At 42.5% G+C, this 20,627-nt stretch overlaps 2 protein-coding genes across 3 annotated transcripts in view; one reads left to right on the top strand and one right to left on the bottom strand.

Moving 5' to 3' along the window:
* LOC117291099 (tubulin delta chain-like) overlaps nucleotides 1-20,627 on the top strand; it is a 150,032-nt gene that overhangs the window by 85,051 nt on the left and 44,354 nt on the right. For both annotated transcript variants that reach the window (XM_033772625.1, XM_033772627.1), the window contains 3 exons: nucleotides 616-757; nucleotides 14,734-14,904; nucleotides 17,460-17,558. In XM_033772625.1, coding sequence (XP_033628516.1) covers nucleotides 616-757; nucleotides 14,734-14,904; nucleotides 17,460-17,558 — 412 coding nt within the window. The remainder of the gene's footprint in view (nucleotides 1-615; nucleotides 758-14,733; nucleotides 14,905-17,459; nucleotides 17,559-20,627) is intronic.
* On the bottom strand, nucleotides 7,595-9,953 carry LOC117291100. Its single transcript, XM_033772628.1, has 4 exons — nucleotides 9,857-9,953; nucleotides 8,933-9,578; nucleotides 8,642-8,852; nucleotides 7,595-8,283 (listed from the first exon to the last, which is right to left on the bottom strand). The coding sequence occupies exons 2-4, from the start codon at nucleotides 9,122-9,124 to the stop codon at nucleotides 7,976-7,978; spliced, it is 711 nt and encodes a 236-aa protein (XP_033628519.1). The 5' UTR covers nucleotides 9,125-9,578; nucleotides 9,857-9,953; the 3' UTR covers nucleotides 7,595-7,975.

Here is a 20,627-nt window from a genome sequence, read left to right as displayed (position 1 = left end):
GCACACTCCCAAATCAACCTTGATTTGGGGAATTCTATGGGGCAATGGAGAAAAAGAGGAAGAACCACGTGTCCGGGGGGTAGTCTGGGCAGAGAGGATGCTATGTGTGCAATTCTTAGCATTTTGTTCTGCCTCAAAAGGAAAATGTGCACTAGTTGTTACTCTACAAGGTAAGTATTTATTCGTAGACCCCTTCCACACTGCTGTTGGGGAGTTTATTTGTTTGGAATGTCAGAGAATCTAGCATGCAGTTTACAAGATTTGGGGCTGTTACATAGCAACCCACAAGTAAAAGTGACCCTTGCATGAACCAGGTTTGATAAACAAGATATCCTACATGCAGAAAAACTTGTAAAGAAGCTGAGACCTGAGTTTTGCTTCTAACATTTACATGTAACCCCCCCCCCCCCCCCCCCCCGGCAAAAATGGCTACATTAACTTGTACATGGAACCATCTAGTTCGAGTTTCTTTCTTGATTTATGTAGTCAACTGAAACCTAGCTTGTATTCAAGCTGGGATGTGTTACATTCATAATTTGAATGTCATGCTGATCATATTATTTTTGTTATATATAACAAAATTGTATGTCTATGGTTTTTCGTTTTCTTTTTAAGGATTAGGTTCGTCTCTGTATGAGAAAATAAGAGACGAGTATCCCATGACTTATATTCTGTCGGTAGCTGTTGGTCCTCATGCTTCAGGAGAAAGTCCTCTTCAGCATTACAACTCACTGCTATCTTTGACTTGGATGCAGAAGTAAGTTAAAATTTTTTAAACACAGAAACATATACATAACACGGCTATAAAATACAAGCACTCTTGTGTCTGGCTTTTGGTGATAATTTTGGAAAAGGAAAATGTTAATGGGGAAACTGCACATGACCCTATATGCATGATTAAACTGTAGAACACATACATTGTACTTTCAAAGAACCCTGGCTTTCTGGGGTTTTACCACAAAAACAATCATTTATGTTATGAAATGTACAAATTAAACTCGGAAAATTCACACACAGAGCGGCCAACTCACTGACAGCACCCGCATCACCCGTAACAGAAACATCTTGCACCAAGACTAGCGTGTCCAAAAACAACCGGTTATAAACACAGCTCCAGCTGGTCATTATCAATCGTTTAAACACCCCATCGTGACGCGCTTTCCACCAATAGGAATAGCAAAACTGTCTGAGGTATTTATGAATAACAAACTTGTAGATACCTCATTAAGTAACACAAAAATACACATTATTAAACACCCATGGGGGGGAGACAAAAGTGAAACGCATCAATCAAATGAAATAGCTTTAAATGCAAAGCGAGATACAGAGTAATTCTTGAAAACTGAAAGGGTGAAACTTAAACATTAAACACTTCATGACAAAATGACAGGGAAATTACTAATGTAATAAAGTGACAATAGTTGCCGGGAGAACTCATTATACTTCGTTCAAACACATTAGCATCATTCTGCAGCATTCTGGGGCTTAAAGGCAGTGGACACTATTGGTATATACTCAAAATAATTATCAGCATAAAACCTCACTTGGTAAAGAGTAATGGGGAGAGGTTGATAGTATAAAACAATGTGAGAAACAGCTCCCTCTGAAGTGACATAGTTTTCTAGAAAGAAGTAATTTTCCACGAATTTGATTTCGAGACCTCAAGTTTAGAATTTGAGGTCTTGAAATCAAGCATCTAAACGCACACAACTTCGTGTGACAAGGGTGTTTTTTTCTTTTATAGTTATCTCGCAACTCTGACAACCAATCAAGCTCAAATTTTCACAGGTTTGTTATTTTATGCATATGTTGAGATACACCAAGTGAGAAGACTGGTCTTTGACAATTACCAATAGTGTCCACTGTCTTTAATAACCGGTTGTGAGTGAGTGAGTTTATAACCGGTTGTGAGCGGATACTCCGCGCTAGTCTTGATGCAAGACGTTTCTTGTTTAGTGCGATGCAGGGGCTGTCAGTGAGTTGGCCGCACTGTGTGTGAAAGGAAAACCAAAACATGTTGCACCAAGACTATATGCGCATGCGCACGAACGGAACCAGAAACTGTCGGAAATAGGCATGCAACACACGGACGTCGTACATGTACCATGGAGGTAGAAACATACAGAGCTCAAGCACATCGGAAATGGATAAGTTTTACAGAGTTTCTTTCTTTATTTTACGCCTTTTAACCAAAAAGGTGTTTATGAATGGGAATAAAAGCGACTAGTTCTTTAACGGCCGTTTAAAAAACCTTGCAGGGTCGAATTGCCATGTGATAAATGCAATTGCCTTCAGCTCGGGCCTTTATCACACGGTAATTTGACCCTGCCTGTTTTAAACGGCCGTGAAAGAACTCGTCGCTACACATTTATTCCCTTAGTAATAGATGTGAAGCAACGGGAAATAACTTATACATTTACAAACAATTCTAAGCAATATTGACAGGTGGTTGGGGATGTTGACAAGTAATTTAACAGCAAAAGACAATCAAAGTCCAACAATTAAAACAAAATTAAAAGATTTAAAAAAATCTGTAATTTTTCTTTCGTTATTTTTCTCTGTCAAAAATATCAACAAGAAGAAACACATGAACTAACAAATTTTTAAACATTCAATAAGTTAGAAAAAAATACAGTGAAACATGTTTAAAGCAATCGCACAACATCGGTAAACAGTATTGTCCACCGTCCCACACTTTGTGTATCACAACTTACTTATATATGAAATAACAAACCTGTAAAAATTTAGGTTCAATCGGTCATCGGAGTCGGGAGAAATTAACGGGAAAACCCACCCTTGTTTCCGCACGTTTCGCCGTGTCAAGACATGTGTTTAAAATAAATCCGCTATTCTTGATATCGAGAATTGATCATTGTTTAATGTTTTCTCAAAAAGTAAAGCATTTCATGGAATAATATTTCAAGGGAAGTCTTTCACCATTACCTTCTGTAAACCCTGTAAGTTATCTGTGAACTTTTAATTTTTGTTCTGTTCAGAAAATGTACAATGGCTTTAAATAATAATTATTTTGTAACAATGATTGCTGCGATACCTGGTCAACTACCAGAGTAATCGATGTTTCAAATCTCCAGCGATGTAATTTTTCCTTGGCTGTCAATGTTTTTCTGAATTTGTCGATCGCCCTTAACCTTCGACACGTGACGTACCCCCTCAGTCATCCGCTTGCAGTCAGGCACCCTCGGTGTTTTCACGGAATGCGCGATGAGCACATGTTTTTCTGCGCAACCTTATATACTCGTACAAAATATACCTGTCAAGAAAATAACGTGAGGCATTTACTAATGTTCAAGAATCCATTGGATAGCTCCAGATGAAAAACCAAAATGTCTTTCAGATGATTTACAATGGAAATACTTTCTTCCGAATGCTAGGTTTTGGAAACTAAATCAACTTCTGTTCAAGTACGTTTGATGTGGATTGCGCGAAGGTAATAAAGTCTGACACATCATTTTTCGAAAAAGTCTGTCTATTTTGTGGAACATCACGCAAATCTGTAAATTTTGTCACTTAAAATCCGGCAAAAATTACTACGTAACAGACGTTTTTGACCTAAAAAGAAAAATATGGACGCTTGACAAAGTTTTTATTTTAAAAAGATTTTAGGTATATAAGAGGCTCCAACAATCAGAGAGTCTACGTCACTCTACTTACCTGTAGAGCAAATTACTACAATTACTACAATTGCATATTCCCTATGCGCCGCTAGGTAACACTAAGACTTTTTTACAACAAGTGCAACAGCGCCCTCCATCGCCCGGTGCACGACGGCGCGAACGCCATGCGCAATTGCTCTCTTTCTCTCTTAGCTCCGAACAGGTGACACGTCAATTTTTTAGGCTCCCTAAAAATGTTTTACTTTCCCGTTAAACCGAGTCTCTTTTGAGATATAAATAAACTGTGTTTATTATTATTGTTACTTTGATAAAGACGTGTTTGTAGAGTGTGTGTGGCGTCTTTGTTAACTCTTAGTTTGATAAAATGAGTTCTAGAAAGGCAGGGAGGGGTCGCACTGTCGCTACCGGGGATACTTCCCTTTCCCGGGACAGCTCGACTCCTCGGGGGGGGGGGGGGGGGGGGGGGGCTACGCCGTTGACGGTCCGTCGTCGGCGCAGTCCTCCCAACCTTCGCAGCCCCTGCGTGCTGCGTCGGTCGTGGACCCCGTTGACTTCGGGGGGAACATTTCCCGTTCCCCTCGTCGGTCAGCATCCAGGGGTCCAGCCTGTCTAAGGGTAAACGCCCGGGTACAAGCAAGAAAACACCTGCTACCTGGGCCGTTTCCAAGAAGAATAAGGCAGGCAAAGGAAACCCCGTTCCGGGGTCTTCCACGCCTGCCGCTAAGCCACCCACTGGCCTACTGCGGACGGAGGGGGTCCCCCCTCCGCGTGTCTCAGTGCGCCATTCCCCATCCAGCCCCACCGAATCTTCCTCGGTGGCCGTGGTGGGGGACGGGGTTGAGTTTGCCGACCGTAACCCGGCCGCTCATGCCATCGGGCTGGGCGCGCTGGCGGTCGGTCGGCAGATTGCCCATGCCGAGCCGGCGATCTGGGGTTCCCCCGGTATACCGCGCTCGGTGGGTCCGTCCTCATCCTCGGGTTTTACCCGTTGTTCTGGGGTCCCCGTGACACAACCCTTGTCCGAAGGGACATCTGAGGTTACCCCAGCCCTTTCTTCCCGTCGAGGGAAAAAGGCCAAAAAGGGGAATAGGTCACGGCGCTCTTCGAGCTCCAGTGATTCCTCCCGGGAATCCCGCAGGGGCAAACGTCACCGCGGTGACTCGCTTTCACGGGCCGACTTCATGGAGGCCTTTCAGGCGTTGACCGCCTCCCTGACGGGCAGGTTGGAGCAGGGCCATGGCCCAGTGGCTCCGCCCGTTTTTTCGGCCCTTCATGGCGTGTCAGCCCCGCCGGGTTTCCTGGCCCGGGTCGACGCACCGGTCCCGTTCGACCACCAGTGGGTGGCCTCGGGTAGCGGTATCCCTCATACCGTGAGCAGGGCCCCGGCGTCTCCGCTGTGCCACCGCTCGGTACCGGTGCCAACGCGTCAGTATTCTCTGACTCGGGTTCATCTATGGGCCATGATAATAGTACTGGGCACTCGCCCGGGACGAGTCGCCCCCCTGGGGATGACTCGTCCCCGGAAGAGGACGAGTTGACCGCTATGCAGCGGTTGTCAGTTGCGGCTCGTTCAGCGGGACATGATCCAAGCGCTGAACCTGCCGGCCATGGCCGACCCCCCTCCTTCTGAACGCCAGTCATTCAAGAAGAGGTCGGGTCCAGCTCTATCGGTCCAGAATACTTTCCCGACTCTGCCCCTGGATCGTGTTTGCACAGATCGCATGGATGCAGTTATGCAGGCAGGGAAATGGCGGGCGCATGCTTCACGCGCTGAAGCTTACTATCGTTTTCCCCAATGGGATTTCGATAAGTATTTTGCGACGCCCGTTCTCCCAGATTCGGCATCGGACAAACTCACTGCCGACCGGGGGGGCTACTTCCTCCAAACGTCCCTTCGCCGATAAGGCCCGTGGGAAATTGGAGGAAGTGGCTAAGAAGTTGGACTCAGCCACCCGTTTTGGGATGCGGTCCACTTCTTTCTTGTTACTCCTTTCTGAGTATTTGGCCTTGGGCGCTGACGGCGACTTGGCGATTCCTGCCGATCTCGTGGTCGCTGCCCTGCACTGCCTTGATGATGGCTTGAGGACCATCCTGGACCAGTTCTCACGTATTTCCGCCCTGGCTACGTCTTCCCGTAGGGCGAACGTGTTGGACGCACTGTTCCTTCCTTCAGTGGGAACGCGCAAGCGTTTTGACGCCTTGCCGCTCACAGGTCCCGACCTTTTTGCGGGCCAGTTCCAGGAATCCATGGAAGCTGAGGCCAAGCGCATCAAGGCGGGAGATAAAATTTACTTAAAGAAACCGGCTGCGCCCAAGGCCAAGGCGAAGAAGCAAGCCTCCTATACCATCCCACGGCATCAACCTCAGCGGCCCGCCCGTGGTGGGTTACGCGGCAGGGCCGACACTCAATCTAGTGTCCGAGCCGCGCCGACCCAGATGGGACACCAGCGCCCTCAATCGGGGCGGGGTTTTCACGCGCCAAACTCCCGATTCCTGGGGCATGGCGCAAGTGACTCGCTTGCCTCAAGGCGGCCTCCCACCGACGGACCCGTGGGGGGGCCACCTTAAAAAATTTCTGGGGTCCTGGGGACAGGTTGTCTCCGACCGGTGGGTCCTCGAGACACTCGAGTACGGCTCACGCTCGAGTTCACGGGGACCCCCCCGTCGGACATGATAATTCGGCCCACGCTGATTCCGTCCGACATGGGGAAGCGGTTGGTTCTCGAGGGGGAGATCTCCCTCCTCCAGAAACGAGCAGTTTACGCCCCTCCCATGCAAGGGGCGCGGACGGGTTTCATGTCAACCTTCTTCCTGGTTCCCAAGAAGGAGGTGGGCGAGTGGCACCCCATCCTAAACCTGAAACCCCTCAACAGATTCATACGTCCGCAGCGCTTCCGTATGGAGACGCTGCGGACCATTCTCGAATCTATTGTCACACCCGCCTGGGGGCACGGCTGTTTCACGCAAAAAAAAGTGCGCCCTCTCGCGGTTATTGTTGCTTAGCGCGATTTGCTTGTCAAAACGCGTGACGTCATTGTTTATTTAAAGGGCGAAAGCTAAAACTCGCCAGTTGTCGATGTCGTGACGTACTGCAAATTCTGTTCGTTCATTGGCTATGACTGTCAAGTCGTTTATTTTTGTTTGGGATTGTCTGAGTTACGTGTGCTACAGTCTTTTTTCAATCTCAGTGGGCTTGTTCGCTGAACTTCTTGACGTAGAGACTACTTCGAAAAGTCCGATGTGTGCGGCCAGGCGACGCGAAATGTGGCTTGCTCCGATGTGAAAAACGACGTGAGATTTGTATCATTTAAAAAAAGCCTGAGCATTTGTTGTTGCTATCTTCAAGCAAGTCTGTCATCTAATGACCTTTTCAAGTGGATATGTGAAAGGTAAGTCTGGGACATTTGGTTTTAATTAGCAAATCGTCATCTAACTTTTGTGATTTTTTTTTGCGTTTTTTTGTACACGCACACGTGGGAATCATGTTTCGTGTGTAAACTACATGTATGTACAGTTGGTACATACATTCACAGTATACACGCGTTTGGCCTAAAACAAACCGAGTAAACGTAGGCCTACTTCTTTTTTGTCTGTTGATGGGATCATGGATAAAGATAGGTAGATGGGTAGATGGGGTGGGTAATTGTTACATATTATATATTGCAATTCATGGCCAAAGCAATTACTGTGCTGTGTTTACAGAACACTTACTAATGTAATAAAATAATTATTTTAATTAAATTTAAAATTTAAATTTAATTTATCAAAAATTATAATATATTTATTTTATTAATTATAAACAAAAACTCGCAACTCAAGAAAATAAATTAACACTTTCTGACGGTCCATTAGTTTTATTTTATTTCGGAAATAGAAGCTGTTTCAGTTGAATTGAAGCATTATAATAAAGCCTGGTTCATACTTCCTGCGAATGCAATTGCGAAGCGTATGTTGGCGTCATGCATTCGCAATGAACAATTCGCAGCAGTATGAACTCTGTTTGACTCACTTACGAATAAAGCTGCGAAAGGAGGGTTGTGACGTCAAATTCGCTTCGCATTTGCAGGAAGTATGAACCGGGCCGGCTTTAGCTGTTGTTGGCTGATAGATGATGGGATTTAATTACCAAGAATAATGAATAGGATCTTGTTTTTGAATGTCGTATTTTTTGTACGAAAAGACTTCGTACTTAACATTAATTATCACTCGGCACATGTTAGTTGTTGTTTGTTTGCTGTTCACATGCAGGTTATTTTAAGCAAGAAGTGATGATTTTTACACTTTCAAACTAAAAACCCTTTCTTGGTCAATATTGGCATCACTAATTTATAATTTTGTCTTTAATATTCATGCTTTCTGGAGGTTTTGGCGATGTTTGTCTGCACTTCTGGTGTTGTGCCCACAAGGTGTCTTCTCATGACAGCCATCAGTCGTTGAAGGGGATCCCTCATTCCGTGCACCACTCGTCCAGTTCTGTTGAAGTCTGTGTGTATCAGCTCGCCACCTTGTTCATTTAGCAGGCTGAATCCTACCCGGAATTTTCTCAGCTGCTCGACGGCATGATCTTCCAAAAGATGGAGAGATGGTGAGATGTTGGAGCTTGGGAATGATGCACGGAATGAGTTCAGGAATTCTTTGATGCAGATATCTACATTTAGCACAAACACAAAAGGTAAGTGGTAATTATCTATCATAACAATCAAAGTGTAAGACTGAAAGTGAAAATTATAAAGTTGCTGACACCAGTTAACTTTTCACAAAGATTATCCAGCCGGCAGATTGTTCCATGCCATCTTTAGCCCACTTGTCTTGTGTGAATTTGTTACAAAGTTGGCTCAGAAAAAATTCTCACTATAAAAGTTTCTATGCACCAAAAAATGGTCAATCCTAGTGTTCAGTTTTGTTGTAGCTTATTAATGTTTACTACAATGTAGCAGAAACCAAGTGCAGAAAATATATAAAACCAACGTATATTTTTTCAAAGCAGAATATAAAACAAAGATTACCAATCTGATTAATTTCTTCTGGTGAGATTGCCCTCGCATGGTTGATGCCATGATGTACATCTGCGAACTTAAGAAATATGTCACTGTATTTTTTCTTTATGTTCGCAGATTCCCTGAGAAGTTGTTCGTGGGCTGCAAGAGGAACATCATCTGTCATATTTTCCAGCATGACCTTCATTGGAGCCGCAGTCAATGCTTCAATGACTTCAACCTGTTGATGGAAAATGCAGCTTTTGTTTATAAATTTAACTGAACTTTGTTTGGAGTTTAATGCATATTGTTGGTACTTACAGTGCAGCATCGATGAACATGGTTGCCCACAAATGACTTCCCGTGGTAGGCCTGTCGCTGAACATGAAACGTTGACAAAACTTTGTCCAAGGAGCTGACAACAGGACCAGTTCCATAGGCAAGGTCAGCACGATTCATTTCGATTTCCTGTGAAAAACAAATGGACGCAATAATTTTGCATGCTAAATTCATGAACACGGAGCAACTGCAAATCAAGAGAGAAAAATTGCAACATTATTCCAAGAATTTTGAGACTGCATTGTGTTTTACATGGCAAACTCACCAGGCCATGTACATCGACTCTCAACTGATATGTCTCAGTTGCCATCTGACGGAAATCAGCATCCACATCTTGCTGCTCAGTGTGCTGGAGTACATACAGGGGTAGATCATCCTCGAGTTCTTCAAGGCGTGATTTTTTCTTCGTCAGTTGTTGAGCAATGTGGTTTCGCTGCTGAACAGAAGTGGCAATTTGCACATCAAAGTTAGTGTCGCGATGTTCATCTTCATCCTCATCTTCATCCTCATCTTCCACTTGAGCTCGCAACTTGAAGAGGTGCTCGTCTAATCTGTGGCAGTCACTCTCAAACAGGTCAAAGAGCTTCTTAAAAACTCCAAGTGAGATGTGAAGACTGGGAAGTATAACCTAATGGTAGAAGAACATGTACATAAAAGTTGCATACTTTCCCAAAAGAGGTATACATGTGTACATGTATATAAACATGCAAACTAGTACCGGTAAGTCATTAAATAGTAACAAAGCAGGCCTGTGACTCTACATGGAATTGTTAGCTTTTCAAGCAGAGAGTGTGCGTGTCGGTGCGTGTTGATAATCCCATGTACAGCAACAGACCTGCAACAGACCTGCTTTGATCATGACAACACATCCCCTTATAAAAGTTAATTAAGTTACATTTGACTTACATGATCAACTTCTATGGGGATAAGCGGCTCACTGACAACACTGAAGGAAATATCTTTGGCTTGACTCCTTTTGGCACCACTTTTGAGAAAGTGTTGGTGGTTGTCTTTAATGTCATTCGATGATCGTGCAGGGGATAGTCCACGTTCAGCTAGGGGTTTTTGCATAATTTCTTTGGATGCTTTGCAATAAATGCAACAGTAACGAGCTGTAACGATGCAACAAAAATTTTAAAATTAATTTAAAATCTACATTATTTTTTTCACAATTATAAAAGTCATGATTTTATTATTATAAACCAGAAATGTACATGTACTTACCGTTGCAACCACAAAGGCTGTAAGTCTTGTTCAAGAGCTCGTAATCTCCAAAACATAGAAGTCCAAAGGACTTGTCTCTGCAAAAGCGATTGCCACCCAAAGAAAACAAAGGGGTAAAAAAGGTGAATTGTTTGCATATTTCATCTTGTAGAAAATGTTACATGTAACTTATTTAACTTAATTGTAGTAAAATCACAGGTTAAAGTACACATCTCACCTCCACTTTACTGTTGCCAAGTCAGCTATCTGTCTCATGAGTTTGGGGAGTGTACATTGCAAATTGACGAGGGAATCACTTCCCTCAAAAACAATGAACACAATTGTGTTGCTGAGTGAGTTTGGATGAGACACATTCACTATCTGGAAGTTCATCTTAAAAGATGTCCCTCCCTTGTCCCCGCCAATTTTCAACCAGACTTCATCCTTCGGAATAACTCCATCATGCCACACCAGAAGCCAAGCACTGTTGATAAAAAAATTCAAACTTGTTATTTAAAAACATTGTCAAGCATACAATGTACTTGCACAGCTTAAATTGTACCTATAAGTACATACATGTACCTGTCAAGGCGGTCAAGGTAGTCCAAAGTTAGGGAAGGCAGGTTGTTGATATAAACAAAAGGGGTTTCTTTCGTTTTAAAGCCATTGATGCCATCTGCCTTGGTGGAAGGAAACACAAGCTTGATCATTTCCCCACACAGGTTATCCTTGATGACGATGTCTTGTTGCTTTCTCATTTTTCTTTCTGATGAAATTGTGAAGCCTTTAGGGATATACCTGTACAAAAAATACAAACATAACAATACTAACTTGTTCTTATATTTCAAATTGTACATTAAGTCGGTGATCAAAGAGTGTAATTGGAGAGTGCGGAAAGCATTACAAAAATGATATAACTCAAATAGTCTAAAAACAAATAATAAATTTCCAACAAAACAAATGTACCTTTTCAGCTTTCAAAGCTGGTCCCATGCAAGGTGGCAGTCACGCATCATAGCTAATGCTTGATTCGTTGACATCGTACTCTGCCCAGTATCAGATTTACTCTTGGTAGCAGACTCTAACTCGGTTGTCTTTGTCACTTTCTGAACTAACGCAGGCTGGAAAATACAATTTAAATCATTTGTAATTCTTTAAATTTTTTAAATTTTTGTAATGTTATATGTTTGATCAATTCTGGTTAGCAATGTTTGAAGAACACGTATCATATATTTATTGTACATTTAGTTTTGTTAACTTAAATTGAAATGTTTTGGGAGCAACTTGTGCAATATTATAATGACTTACATGTACATGATCAAGTAAATCAATCATGATGTTCAGTTAACAAACCTGTTTTGAAATGTTTAAAATATTCTTCAAAACAAATTTTGTAAACGTGACAAGTTCCTTCTTATCTGTACATACAATTTTTATAAAAAAAGTTAAGCCTGCTTTTACTGTTAAACATATATTTTAGTTTTGAAGTTTGTTTATTGAGTGGCAATATTTTCTTTAAAACAATAACAATTTATTACTTACTCTTCCACCAGTGTGAAGATAAGCCTTGTTCTCTTTGTGTTCGTTCAGCTTGATCCAAGTCCATTTATCAGCGGCTTGCTCTATTTCATGGGGAATGGGATTGCCCTGTTGGTGATCGTTAGCAAGGGATTTTAGCAGTCTTGCAGCATCGGTTACTCTGGTGCTGAAAGTTTTTGTGCTTTTCGCCTGGGACTCGATAACTTTTGAATGTTTTACTATGGTCACTCTCGGCCGACCATCAACAGTCACTTCACAAGTGTGACCCACAACTTTGTGGATGTTGCCAATTTGGCTTCATTTGTTACATGCAACATCCAAGCTGTCAAGCTGAACACAAAGAACCCTTGGACTTGCTGTTACTTTGTTGAAGTTGACCAGTTTCATACATATTGGGCAGTTAAGCTCAGTCAATTTGTGATGTGTAAAGTAAGCTGACAAACATACTGCACAATAATTGTGCTGGCACGGTGTCTGTACACAGGGTCTGCTTAAAATACACAGGCAAATGGCACATGTAAACAGACTTTGTTCAATATGTCCGATAATTTCTATGCTGGCTGAGACCTGCTGATGTAAGGTAGCCGTTGGCATTTGCAGAAAGCAGAAAATATTTTCCGATGAACAGTCATATGGAAGAATTATCTGTTGGGCGTTGACTTTTACGGGTTGTCCTCTTTTGGGTTTGGTTGATGATGATTTGGGACCTCCTTGCGATTGTTTTTGGAGTAGTTCACACACATCACATCTGTCCTTAGATGTTTTTGCCAGTCTTTCTGAATCCGCTGTGTTGATGAAGTAATCTTAAAACCGTAATCACGAGTACCAGCTCTCTGGTGACGAACCTTCCTCGCACATAATTCACAAAGATGATGAGGGTGTTGATCAGGAGTGTCAGCCCATGTACATACATCAAATACAGTGTAAATTTCCTTAACAAATTCTTTGCAGATTGTTGGTTTTCTTGTTGATGTTTTGACTTGATTTGTACATACCCTACATATTTTTGTTAATCCTAACTGGTGGAATTTGAAACTCATGTTTGAAAGAGCAATAAATCATTATGAAGCACTTAAAATGAACTGAAGTCTTTGTAGCATTTTAATTGTTGTCAGCTCTCTTCACGGAAGACCGTAACATAATCACAACAAATAAACAAAACTGTATACTGTATTAAATATTCAATACCCCCGCGCTTCCCACGGCAAAATAACTGGTACCATGCGCGTAGTGTGTGTTGTACCGCGGTTGATGCCTTTGTTAACCAGCGAGCAATGTCGTCTGATGTGCATGGTTCGTCAAAACTGCGTTGTGGGATGCTTAATGTTTACGTATTTCACGAATGATTTCTAAATTATTGCCCAATGTCCCAAAGTCCGAGTAAGTATTTTATTATGTCAAATTTATGTAGTAATACAGTGGTAGTGATTAAATTTGCTGACTATGCTCAACTTGATGACATTTCAAGATTTACTGGAGCAAGTTTTTTTCCCGTGGATTTAACCTATGATCGAAAAAGCACCACAAAAATACTTAAACCTCGAAATATTCTGACAATTATAAGAAATATTCCGTAGAATCTGACTGGGAAACTCATTACGAAGAATTACAGGCCTAAAAGAGTTCAAGGCAACGAGAAAAACGGACAATTTGACAACTTTTACTGTCGTGTATGCGGCGAGTAGCGTACGGTTGGTTGCGCAATGGCTACCTACCAATGTACGTTTGTTAACGTAAGTGGAGTAAATATCGAAAAGCACAACAAACAAACTGCATGACTTAGATAGCGCGCATTGCACAGCGTGTGAAACAGCCGTGGGGGGCGAGCTTGGACCTGAGGGACGCGTACCTCCACGTGCCCATCAGGCCCGAGGATCGCAAATTCCTACGCTATGTACAACAGCGTCATGTAGCGACCCTGCCCTTCGGGTTGTCCACTTCGCCCCGGGTGTTCACCCGGGTAGTGAAGACAATCGGGGCTGCTCTACGGAGGCGCGGGGTCATGGTCTTCATGAACCTCGAAGACTGGCTGGTAGTGGGGCCACTGTTTAACATTGATAATGTTTTTTCCTTGTCCTATTGGGACGACACCCCCCGGGCCGTGTGCGGACAATGTGGCCCCCATATTTTGCGTTTCTTATTTCTTGCAACAGCTGGTGCCTCCTTCCGGTCGCGCCTCGTTGCCATGACGCCATAATAATCGTATGATGTGCAATAGTCCTGCGTATACCCACCGCCTTCCTAAACGGTGCTAGTCTATGCAATTGTAGTAATTTGCTCTACAGGTAAGTAGAGTGACGTAGACTCCCCCCCCCCCCCCCCCACAGTAGTGTGGGTAGTGTCTACGAACGAATACTTACCTGTAGAGCATCCCTCCCGCCTGCCCCACTATACTTGGTTCTTGTATACTTGTACGTATGAGTTTCCGAGAAAGAGGGCGATTGTGCAGGGCGCTGTTGCACTTGTTGTAAAAAAGTCTTAGTATTACCTAGCGGCGCATAGGGAATATGCAATTTTAGTAATTGTAGTAATTTGCTCTACAGGTAAGTATTCGTTCGTAGACCCTACCCACACTACTGTTGGGGGGGGGGAATTTACAGTAGTGCTGTGCCCGAAAAAAAATTAACTACAGACAACATTTGCTTTGTTTTTCTGTCAACTTTTTGCCCTCCTCTGTCAAGTTTATATTTTCTGTGTTTGGTGTTTGTTGATTTTTTACAGATTTTATTTGAAAGTACATGTACATCGGTTGGGCCTCATCATAGTAAACAATGAATGTTCCTTGTGATTTACTTGTGTTATTTTTAAATTAAATATATAACCACATGTTTCACTGCTGGAGACTCTACTTTTTAAAAATTACCACAGCAAGATCAAAGCTAACTGAATTATCGCTCTATGAACATTAATTTAGTAAACCTTAATATGTATACAATTATTTAAAATATCTGAAAAGGTCAAAAATAATTGACATTTTGAGGTTGCAAAATGGTCCGTTTTTCAAAGAAGATGCCTAAACTACACTCATTTATATCTCACAGGTTTTCAGATGGAACTCTTCTCTTTCAAAATGATGAAGTATTACAACGAATGATTGCCATTAAAAATTCTAAAGATGTATCTTTTGGGAAGATGAACGGTTACATTAGTGATTGCCTTGCCGGACTGCTTCTGCCTCTCGGGAATAATTCACAACGGAAGAAGGAAAACAGGTATGTTGCCATATGAACATTTTATGCATATTAATCTTAAAATAGTTCTCCATACACCATTCCATGACCATGTAAGGCGCCTTGTCAAAACCTCCAAGCTGTGCCATTTCTGCATCCTTTCTGCAGGATTCTGCGGACTTTGATAACGAAAGGGTTTATAGCAACCGGGCAGGTATGCGACCAGAACGGCTCATTTACATGTCGATAAACATTAATATTCTGGTGGCTCTGCGGAGAGACCAGTCAGCTGCTGTGAGGTCCAGCTTATCTGACTATTATCGTGATTGCCACTGCGGCTCTGTGGATTCGCTGACTAGCAGAACTGCGGAGGAATGCAGGTGGTAAACAAAGGTTTCACTTTTGCAGGGCAAAAATCAATTTTTTGTGTGGAATTCAACTGACCTCAGCTCTGTAAAACAGCGATTTAGCTCAATGTTACAAGTCGCCATTTATTTTTACTCTGATGGTGAAGTTGCACGTAGGCCTCCATGTATATACTTTTCTCCTCACTCGCGCCAACATTCTTCAAGTTTTACAATTAGGTTAACATCGCCTTTATTCCTTGTGATAGTAACATCATACTTATAACATAGTATGTCTATTTGAAGACGTAATAATCGGCCACTTTTGGATTGTTTGAGAACATAATCAAAACGATCTGAAAACGTTTCCCGCAGCTGACCCTTGAATTGATCAAGCATCCTCCTTCCTATAAACATGCACTGCACGTGCTGCGATACTGTGACATCTCACACACTACTTGGTACAAAATTGTTTAACATGACCTGGATCAGACGCAGTGTATTTAGTGACTAAAACAAAACACATTTCTTGATATGAATCTCTCTTAATTTAAAAAATCATAATCGTTGCCAATTTAGCTGAAATGTTTTTATTTATGGGAATATCTTATTTACGGGCCGGGATAAAATCGGGAATGTGTTTAATACAGAATCTAATACAGAATACAGAAGGCAGAGACATGAATTTATTTATCATACGGTCGGCTCATATCCAAGCCACTAACATTAATGACCAGAAAATACAACTTGCTTATTCACGCACATGGTCGTTCGTCTGCGGACTGTCTGAGGTCCTTAGCAACACAGTATTTGCCGACCAGTCCGAAGCCTGTCTGCCGAGGAACGCTCGGGAGGTTTTGACACTTAGCTGCATAATAAAAACACAAATTTAAGCTATTTATGAAATGTGTACTTGACCAGTAAGGTTGTTGATGCAATAAATTTGTACAGCTACAATAGGTCCTGCAAACTAAGTCATGACATGATACATATTGCAGTATATTTCTAATTGTGTGTCGACATGCACAATATTGTCAAATTCTTGCAGAATCATAGAAGATGCATTGCGGGATATCTCAAATTCAATGTACGTACATTTGGGACTCTGGGACTCTGCAAACAAACCTGAACTACTGTCAATTAATGGTAGACCCAAGAGTTAAATTCCTGATGAAAATAAGTCCTGCTTTGGTTGCCTTCATTGCATTTTAATGGTAAAACTGTCAGAGGGTTGTTCCCTTCCCCCGATTGTCTCAGTTAGCTCGGGGAGCTAAGTGTAGCACACTGGATTAGGTCGTATCCAGGGTACACCAGCTATCCATTCAGTGACCCTAAATGACCTCAGTTATCCCAGTTGAGTGATTCCATATTACCGCGATCTAGCCGTACACCCTTAGCTATCTCAATAAATTATAAGAGATGAAACGCTGAGTCTTCAGACTAATGTGAATATTACCGTGGTCAAAGCAGTCTTCCCATTATAGGGTAAGTCTCTCAAAGTGTATCGTAGTGTGTGAATGAAATACCGGATGTCCACTTGATCCTTCAATGCACATTCAGCATGGTATTGTCTTATTGTACATGTATGTCACTGATTGTGTTTCTTAAGTGCATAATATTGTGATGAGCGACACCTGTAGTGCTTGAAGCAAATAGTCAACTTGTTTTTTAGATGACAAAGCAATCAATAGTAGTTGCCCACGCTAAGTTGCATTACCAATATACAATTGTTGCACGCTGCATGGCGTTTTGTACACCCGAGAGGGGAAATGGCACCCAAGGCGAAACCGAGGGTACCATTTGCCACCGAGGGTACCATTTGCCACCGAGGGTGTACAAAACCCATGGATCCCAGTCACAGCGTGCAACAATTGTTTTGATATACCTTGGTAACATTGTTATTCCTCTTCTCAAAGTTCTGTTGACATCTTCAAACATTATTAAGACGGAGCAATGCATAGTTTAATCATGGTTTAATAAGCAGACGAACAGTTCAAATAAGAAACAATTCTTCACCTGTGTTTCGTACAGTGCTGGAAATCGGCCAACGGTGGGAACGATCAAGGTGATGTACACCGGTGTACATCACTTTTCATGTTACCCGGCGCACTGTGCATTATGCGTAGCGCGCATCTTTAGCCATGCATGCGTATTTGTTGCACGGCACGTGATTGGTTCTCGACCAATCATACTTCACAATTTCTACAGAGGTACATGTATAACAATGTTTTGTCTGTTTGTTTGTTGTTGCAGTGTTGTAATTTTGCCTGGAAGTGAACCATGGGAGATACTACGGTCCATTTTTCCAATGCCAGCCTATAAGTTTGCACATACCAGCTGTTTCAAGAAAAGGTACAGTCTGTCATCATATAAACATTACATTCCTGAGAAAAATAATATTATTAAAAACTAGACATACACATGTAGAGTTTTGTTTATTACAAAAATATGGTGTTCTATGGGGCGACGTTTATGACTTGATTATGAAACCAATAGAACAAAACCAATATATATAGAATGAAATAATAGCACATACATGAGCATAATAGCAGGAAGCACCAGTATGCCTGACTTGAAATCAAGTCGTTAGATAACGGAGTCGTCGTGCACACTTACTTACTGCTGATTATTAACGTCAAATTATCGATCGCTGTAAGGACGGCTACATGACTGAACATGTTAACTCAAAATTCTTCAATGATCTTAGATCATCACACAGCCATAGAGAATTTTCCCAATTTTAGGGAACAATTACTGCAAATTAAGTTATTCTATTCAGGCTGGGTTAACACAATTCAGTTCCAAATGGAGCTGAAAGAAAAATTTTCTTCAAAAATAATTGCAGATATGGGAGCGTTTTTTAGGACATTGCTGCAACAAATTCACGGTTTCATCGCGCGACTGATTTACTATTTCGACCGGGTGATTTACTGTCATTTTTAAAAACGAAAATACGTAACGTTTGTTGTACTGTTTGTTAGCAATACCGTGACTGAAGAATAAAACATCCTTTTCAAGTCACTGCTTCAATAACTGAAATCGATCAGTCTTTTTATCAAAAATACACAAAAGTGCTGTACGCCGCGCCGCCCTAAACGCTGGCAGCGCATGAGAAAACCTTTGTCTTTTTTTTTTACACTTTTGATGCATCCTCAACGATTGACACAATGTCTCTGACAGGAAAACATGATATAATGATGTTGAATATATAACCAGTTTTAACGAAAACAGTAACAACAAAAATGAAATTTATTAAAATTATCAACCATGCTGATTACCGGGCTCACAGCAATCCTTTATTTCATAAACACAAAACACTTAAAGTCAATGACATTTATCTTGTGCAGCTTGGGACCTTCATGCATCAGCTTCACAATAAAAAAACTGCCTAACACTATATGTTTATAGTTTCTTCTTATGTCTCCACACCATGCAAAGCTTCAAACAATACTTATTTATTACTAGGTATACCATTATCTAAATTGTAATTTAGTTGTAATAGTGTTTTCATATTGTTGTTGTCGTATAATAATCAAACCTCAGATTATTGGTTTAGTGTGGTTTCACACAGGGTTTCAACGGGTAAACTCAATACGACTCTACAGATGCACACAAAAGAGTTTAGAATACACATCATTATTACATTATTATAAACTGAGCTAAACACAGTACACCAGTAGTTCAAAGGTCACTTTGAGAACATTCTTCACTGAAAACCAAAACAAACCATAAAACAGTCACTTTTACTTATACATGATAAATTATGCACGTATCAATTGCAGTCCCAGCCCGGGGGAACCGGGACTTTGGCAGAGGTAGCCGGAACATAGACGGGGATGTGCAAAAACCGTGCCCCGCCCTACCGGGACAATAGCGGGGTCTTTGGCGAGGTTGTATAATTTGTTTCCCCGCCTTACCAGGACAATAGCGGGGTCTTTGGCGAGGTTGTATAATTTGTTGCCCCGCCCTACAGGGACAATAGCGTTGTCTTTGTGCGAGGTTGTATAATTTGTTTCCCCGCCCTACTGGGACAATAGCAGGGTCTTTGGCCAGGTTGTATAATTTGTTGCCCCGCCCTACAGGGACATTAGCGAGGTCTTTGGCGAGGTTGTATCATTTGTTTCCCCGCCCTACTGGGACAATAGCGGGGTCTTTGGCGAGGTTGTATAATTTGTTTCCCCGCCCTACCAGGACAATAGCGGGGTCTTTGGCAATCGGCTGTATAATTTGTTTCCCCGCCCTACCAGGACAATAGCAGGGTCTTTGTGCGAGGTTGTATAACTTGTTTCCCCGCCCTACAGGGACAACAGCGGGGTCTTTGGCGAGGTTGTATAATTTTTCTTCACTGAAAACCAAAACAAACCATAAAACAGTCACTTTTACTTATACATGATAAATTATGCACGTATCAATTGCAGTCCCAGCCCGGGGGAACCGGGACTTTGGCAGAGGTAGCCGGGACATAGACGGGGATGTGCAAAAACCGTGCCCCGCCCTACCGGGACAATAGCGGGGTCTTTGGCGAAGTTGTATAATTTGTTTCCCCGCCCTACTGGGACAATAGCAGGGTCTTTGGCCAGGTTGAATAATTTGTTGCCCCGCCCTACAGGGACAATAGCGGGGTCTTTGGCGAGGTTGTATAATTTGTTTCCCCGCCCTACCAGGACAATAGCGGGGTCTTTGGCGAGGTTGTATAATTTGTTGCCCCGCCCTACAGGGACAATAGCGTTGTCTTTGTGCGAGGTTGTATAATTTGTTTCCCCGCCCTACTGGGACAATAGCAGGGTCTTTGGCCAGGTTGTATAATTTGTTGCCCCGCCCTACAGGGACATTAGCGGGGTCTTTGGCGAGATTGTATAATTTGTTTCCCCGCCCTACTTGGACAATAGCGGGGTCTTTGGCGAGGTTGTATAATTTGTTTCCCCACCCTACCAGGGACAATAGCGGGGTCTTTGGCAATCGGCTGTATAATTTTTTTCCCCGCCCTACCAGGACAATAGCGGGGTCTTTGTGCGAGGTTGTATAATTTGTTTCCCCGCCCTACAGGGACAATAGCGGGGTCTTTGGCGAAGTTGTATAATTTGTTTCCCCGCCCTACAGGGACAATAGCGGGGTCTTTGGTGAGGTTGTATAATTTGTTTCTCCGCTCTACAGGGACATTAGCGGGGTCTTTGGCGAGGTTGTATAATTTGTTTCCCCACTCTACAGGGATAATAGCGGGGTCTTTGGGGAGGTTGTATAATTTGTTTCCCCACCCTACAGGCACATTAGAGAGGTCTTTGGCGAGGTTGTATAATTTGTTTCCCCGCCCTACAGGGACAATAGCGGGGTCTTTGGCGAGGTTGTATAATTTGTTTCCTCGCCCTACTGGGACAATAGCGGGGTCTTTGGCGAGGTTGTATAATTTGTTTCCCCGCCCTA

The sequence above is a fragment of the Asterias rubens genome, chromosome 6, assembly GCF_902459465.1.
Source record: "Asterias rubens chromosome 6, eAstRub1.3, whole genome shotgun sequence".
Classification (NCBI taxonomy): Eukaryota; Metazoa; Echinodermata; class Asteroidea; order Forcipulatida; family Asteriidae; genus Asterias; species Asterias rubens.
The sequence above is the reverse complement of the archived record's forward strand: the minus strand, read 5'-3'. Positions and strand labels throughout refer to the sequence as shown.